General features: G+C 39.3%; 1 protein-coding gene across 6 annotated transcripts in view; it reads right to left on the reverse strand.

Moving 5' to 3' along the window:
* Positions 1-1,028: 1,028 nt before the first annotated feature.
* Positions 1,029-6,739, reverse strand: part of Il15 (interleukin 15) — a 67,214-nt gene continuing 61,503 nt past the window's right edge. For 3 of the 6 annotated variants that reach the window (XM_029532331.1, XM_029532330.1, XM_029532329.1), the window contains 3 exons: positions 5,878-5,922; positions 3,538-3,675; positions 1,066-1,429 (listed from right to left, as the gene is read on the reverse strand). In XM_029532331.1, coding sequence (XP_029388191.1) covers positions 1,319-1,429; positions 3,538-3,675; positions 5,878-5,922 — 294 coding nt within the window. In that variant the 3' untranslated portion in view covers positions 1,066-1,318. Of the gene's footprint in view, positions 1,430-3,537; positions 3,676-5,877; positions 5,923-6,739 lie in introns of all 6 variants that reach the window. The other 3 variants (XM_021220641.1, XM_021220643.2, XM_021220645.2) reach the window with 2 other exon arrangements.

The following is a 6,739-nucleotide window of genomic DNA, read 5'->3' on the forward strand; positions in this document are numbered from 1 at the left end:
TGGAAAATTAAAGCTTAAAATGGTACATTTTCCCCATTTCCTAGCAATGAGAATACTAGAAAGCTTACTAATTTTAGACAGAATAGTGAATGCTATTAATAAGGATTATAAAATCTTATTAATAGCTATTTTAAGTTGCATTTGAGTATAGAATGCATGTGTGTATACATGTGTATGGAGTGCCCTGGTCTACCACTCTCCTCTACACCCTCTGAAGACAGTGTAACTCGCTGAACCTGTAGCCAAGCCAGTGGCCAGTAAGCCACAAGGATCCTTATGTTCCTCCACAAGTTGCAATGTAGACATAGCCATGGCCAGCTTTCCAAAGATGCTAGGGATGCAAATGTGGATTCCCATTCTTGTGCAGGAAATACTCCCACCTTTGAGTCATTTTGCCAGCACCTATGAACAACTGACTTTTTGTCAAACCAAATGGAGTCCAACAAATCAGGCCTTTGAAAAATTCAACAAGTGTGTTTTGCATTAAAATTTGTGAGAATAAAATGAAAATGTGAAACACTAATGTAAACAGCAGTTTTCTGTGTGTTCTTATACTTTCCTCGAAGGACTATCACCTTCAAAGAAACAAAACCATACCCTTTATTTGCTACAACATATGAATTAGGGAGTGGAGAGATGGCTCAGGTGAGAATGTGCTTGCCACACAAGCATGAGGGTTTGGATTCAGATCATCAGCACACATGTAAAACGCCAGGGATGTGGCAAGTGCCTGTAATCACTTCTACAGAAATAGAAACAGAAAGATCCCTAGGGGTCACTGGCCAGTTAGTCCAACAGAATTAATGGGTTTCAGGTTAAGGAAAATATACAGACTTAAAACCACCACCAATAACAACAACAATAAACAAGGTAGAAAATAATGAGCAAGGCAGACAAGATCGACCTCTTGCCTTGACACACTTGTGCATGCACTGCACCCCCTGCCAACACACACACTAGACAAGCATGTATACACACAGCCATCACACACAGCCAAACACACATTAATAAAAAGGACAAAGTAAGAGTTAAATTTCAATTGATAAAATATGCATTCAACTTTATTACACATCTTCTGTTATATTACAAATATGTACAACTGAAGCAATAAATTAAAAATAAGCAAGCAAAAAGAAGTCCGAGACAAGCTCCTTTCCTCTCTTCATTGCCAAGATTTCATGCGATCCAAGTGGCTCATCAGCTCCTTGTTAGGGAGCTTCGTTTGCCCAGCAGATTTCAAATGCATGGAGCTGTGCTGCCTCTGAGCAGCAGGCAGAGGTGCCTTAATAACAGAAACACCCAAGAGGCTCACATGCAGTCAGGACGTGTTGATGAACATTTGGACAATGCGTATAAAGCTTTGCAAAAACTCCGTGAAGGTTTTCTCCTCCAGTTCCTCACATTCCTTGCAGCCAGATTCTGCTACATTCTGCCAAATAAGGAGGAAGAATTAGATCGACAGACAGAAGACACCTCTTCGTTGGAGGATATCATACTACTGCCAGCACATGGTGGGGTCTTCAGACATGAAAACATTGGCAAATGAAATCAAGTTTTGAAAAATAGTGAGAAAAAGTCAAGAGATTTATAGGGGTTGGGTATTCCTACATTGGATTAAAATCTCTGCAAATGTACAGGACATTCATGTTACATTGTCTCCTTCCTGCTTAAAGCCCATCACTGTTGTCATTGTTACTGTTGTTGTTGTTGTTGTTGTTGTTGTTTTGGTTTTGATTATTTTTCCTTGTTGTGGCATTTCATTTTTTATCTTTTGTATCTCTCTCAAAGTCTGTACTTCATGAGCACTTGCCTTTCTGTTCTATACATATAGTGTGTGTGTATAGATGTGTGTGTGATATATATCACATATATAATAATTAGATATGCATATATCACAAACTTTTGGCCTTTTTATACTACTTTTAGCCTTTTTACACTACTGTACCGCCTAACTACTATTCCTGGGAAGCAAAACCATCTATCTTTTGTTTCCCAGCAATAAACATAAGGCTTGGCACAGAGTGGCTAACTGAATATTATTGGTTGATCTGAACCACTTAGGCAAATGGCATAAACATAGCTTTGGGGGCAGCTAGAATACTTTAAGTGTAGCCACCATGAATAAACATTTTAGAGATCATCTGAACCACGGAGGCTGTGCCAGCAAAAATCAAAATTAGATTTCATATTTATTAGGCACTTGGAATTCAGATCCCCCAATATGTATAAGGCACACAATGAATGCCAGACACTGCTGTAATGCTAATAGGATTCTCTAGGCGGTCCAGAAACAATGTCAGAGAGGAAAGCAAACATGCTTAGTGGCTCATCGCCACTGACATGTAAACTGAAAGTCTACACAGGTCTCCTAACCATGCAGTTCGGTTCACTCTTCCAGTATTTATTTTATGCCAAACTATCACTTTGGGGGTACCAACATGCAGCCTAAAGCTCAGCATTGGTACTGTGATGAGGCATCTGTTACCATTAATAAGTAATGATTCACTTGGTAAATATCCCAAGTAATGGATACCTGTAGAAGTTTATGTCCTGGGAATCGTAATAACACAGTCAAAAGAACTCTAAAATGCATGTTGACTTTCTAATGGTGACAGATAATTTTGGCTACTGACTCTAGGGCATAATTATCAGTATGGGGCATGTGTAGAGGTGGGGACAGTGAACAAGGATGTGGGGAAAGCATAGAAAATATGAATAAGTGACATCACTGAGGGGGTAGCATCTGAGCAGACACCGAGGCAGCCCAGCAAGGAGAAACCAAGGCATCTCAAGATCACTGTACCTCCAGTTGTGTTTGCCTAAAGACGCTCCCGGTGTGTCCCTGACATCCATTCCCTGACCTCTATGTAACATACCACCTTATTGACTAACTCCTCTTCACACTAGAAAGAACCCTAGAGCCCCCCTACACCCACCCACACACACAGAAACACACACACACACACACTTTTCATTACTTAAATATTTAGAAGGTAAGAGGACAGAAGCTGGAGTAGAATCACAGCTCTTGTGCCTTTGGCTGCACAAACTGGGGCATGTGGCTAGCTTTGTGCTACCCATGTGCACAAGAACAGAAACAGCCAGCCATGACAAAAGGGAAGAGACCAGTCTCTGAGACTGATTTGGGGGATTTACTACCTTATCAGTCTAAAGTATAAAGATCAATGTGTGCTACTAAGACCTAACCCAATAAATGTGAGTTACCTTTTCTGATGCTAAACACTTAATCTCATTAATGTCTATCCACTGCACCCACTTGCCAATAAGACATTTTAAATCAATATGACTCTGACAGGCAGCACACTGGTTGGCATGATTCAGAAATGTCTGTTTACCAAGGGGGTTAAGTTTAGGATTCTGTGCATGCCAGTACTGGTACCTCTTTTGGACACGACTCCACTGGAATCAAATTCTCTTCTGTCGCACCATAGGAGACTCTCCTTATATATACATGCCTTATCTCAAGCAAGCCAAAACTAATCAGATGCAGCTCTCTCTGGCTGCTGGACCACTCACCTTGTTAGAAGACAGAGTGCTGTTTGCAAGGTAGAGCACGTTTCTCACTGTTTCATTAAGAGTCATGTTACTGTACTCGTGTAAAATAACCTGCAATTCCAGGAGAAAGCAGTTCATTGCAGTAACTTTGCAACTGGGCTAAAAAGAAAAGAGCCAGTTTAAAAAAATTAAAAAAAAAAAAAAAACTTTTCCCATTTTTCATTTTCATATTGATAAGACTTTGATTGAAAAAAAAATAACAGTCAACTCCATCTAGTTCTTTTACAAAGCAACGTAATATCCACACTGCTTAGTTTTAGTTGTCAACTTGACACAACTTAAAAGATAGTCTTAATGAGGAATCACTTCTCAGGTTAACCTGTAGGCATGTCCATAGAAGTCTGTCTTCATTGTTAATTCATGGAGGAAAATCCAAACTAGTGTGGTGGCACCATTCCCTAGGCAGAGGGTCCTGAACAGTATAAGACAGAGGAGAGCCACCTGAGAGCAAGCAAGCAAGCATTCGAGCAGTTACTCCATCTCTGTTCTTCACTGTTAGCTGGATGCTTTTAGTTCCAGTCCTGACTTCCCATAATTATAGACTACAACTTGGAATTTTAAGCCAAATAAACACTTTCTTCCCTAAATTCCTTTTTGCCTGTGTGCCAGCAGAGAGTTTTATTTACATAGGAAGTGGCTTTCTTTTTCCATTTGATTTTGAAATAAAAACTAAAACCATTAACAGAGGAGGGTAGTACTCTTATTATACAGAAGGAAACACAGCAGAAAAGGCTATGTCTCGCACTGAACACCCCCTTCCAATGGTTGAATGAGAAGCCCAGAAATGACAGAATGTATGCAAAAAGTGTTCAGGGTCATACTACATGTTCACATCTTACAGAGTGGTGACTGTAAGTCACACTACCCCTACAGTTCCCAGCAGAAAGAATTCTAAGAAATTTGAGAGAAACCCCAAAGCAAAGGCACCACTTATGTGGTGGCCAAAAAGGGACTGTGAACAAGAAAATGTATTTCTTGTAAGAGTTACTTCACAAAACCCTAAACTTAAAAAAAAAATGTAAGGAAACATTAAATGGAAAATGATCTGTTCCTGAGCCTGAGACTTCACATTCACACTTCAGTACTGGAAGGTGGGCCTCACCTTTGAGTTGCAAGGCTATCTTTCTGCACGGGAAAACTTTCTAATTAGGAAAAAAAAGCAGAGAAAAACAAAAAATTTGCTAAAATCCGATGAGGGGTTATTTAGATCTCACACACTTGTTTGGTGGACATCTGCTTGTCTGAGTTTCAGGCTCCACCTTCTATGCAACAAACCATGAGCAGAGAGCTCACACCTTCCACCTTGGAGACATTCCAGGTGACAGTTCCAAACACAAAATACACAGTTTGGTTTTGGTTCTAGGTTCATTGCTTTCTCTGTCTCTGTGATTAAAAATACTCTGACAAAGAGCAACTTCAAGGAGAAAGAATGTCTGTCTGCTCACAATTCCAAGTCATAGTTTATCATCGAAGGGAAGTCAGGGTAACAACTTCAGATAGCTAATCAGAAGCACAGTTGAGAGCAGAGAGAATGAGCTTAGCTGTGCTCAGGCCTCCTCTAGCCTTCTCTACTCTTTAGTCAAGGGGAGGGGGACAAACCTCACTGAGGTTCTTTCTAGGTAACTTTAAATTGTGAGAAGTTAACAACTATTTAAATTAACATTTTCCAAGCAATGAAATTGGAGATCTATTTCTTCATTTTAGCGATAGCCTGGAGTAAAAGGAGAAATCAAGTGACCAAATGCCATCAGCAACATCAGTATACTATAACGAGGCTAGCTCATCCTTTAGAAATTCTAGCACATCATTTAGATTATTATTTTATCTCGCATAGAGGCTAGTGGAAAGACTTCTTACAAGTGTCGAGATCCATGCAAAATACAAAGCAAGGATGCCTTTAAGCAAGTTTCAGTGCATGTGTTGAGGATGTTCACACACTATACACTAAAGTAATGGGGATAAAGAAGACATTTAGATGGAATCATTTAGTCCCATTCTAGCATCTAATTCTATGATGATCTAACTGCATCATAGAAATATGTAACAGATTTTGTTTGACATTGATGAAAAGTTGGGTTTTTTTATTCCATTGTGATTTGACACCATTATAATAGTAGCATTTATGTAGCATTTTGCCATGAGTCCCAAAAATTCCACACTCCCTCAGAAATATCATGGGTCAAACACTAAGAGAACCCACCGTAAGTTAGATTTTACAACTATAACTGTTTCAATGAAGTTATGGAAATACGGCTGATGAACTGGAAAAATAGCAATTTTGAAAAACCTAACTATACTCACATGAAAGTCACTGTCGGTGTATAAAGTGGTGTCAATATGAATAGACTGAAAAAGAGAAAAGGAGGTCACATGGAAAATCTACGTATGAAACTAGCAACGTCCTGTAAACAATAAACTTTGTCCCTTAAATAAACTTGAATTTTGCAATCATTTTAAGCTCCTACAATTATAAGAGAACGCATTGAGAGACTGCCTGACCCTCCTCTGCATTTCCCTGCAGGGACTTGCTTCGCCACAACACAATCTCCTAGCCGGGAAATTCATATTTATGTAACATTTCACCCTTCTCCAGATTTACCAGTCTTCATCCCCCTGTCCAATCCTAGACCTTTAACATTTCAAGAATGTGGAAGAAATGGAGTTATATAGAATGCAACCTTTTAAGATTATCTTTAAAAAAAAAAAAAAAGTAACATTTGAGCAGTTGTGTTATAGGGGAAAGACAGCAGAATGTCTGAGGTCTCTTCTGCTCCTTTATCTGACTCCAGTTCCCTTCATGGTTAATATGCCTCACACACCATATGCGTTTGTTATACACAGTGTGTGGACACCCCTACATAGCTATGGTGTGTGTGTTTAATACCCTGAAAGTCTTGGTTCCAGGATGGAAATGGAAATGGTGAGCCACTGGAGGGCAACAGTCACTGGGATTGGACTTTGAAGGATACTGTAGGACTTTCACCTCTTCATTTTTTCTTCTTTTCTGCTTTCTAGAAAATATGTGAGCAGTTTGCTTTGCCAATAGAAGCTGGCAATCCCACAAGAGACCAAAAATCAATAGTTCAGTATATAATATAATAATTATATAATATATGTTTTTTAAAAACACACACACACACACATACACACACACACACACACA

Source organism: Mus pahari, chromosome 20, assembly GCF_900095145.1.
Source record: "Mus pahari chromosome 20, PAHARI_EIJ_v1.1, whole genome shotgun sequence".
Taxonomy (NCBI): domain Eukaryota; kingdom Metazoa; phylum Chordata; class Mammalia; order Rodentia; family Muridae; genus Mus; species Mus pahari.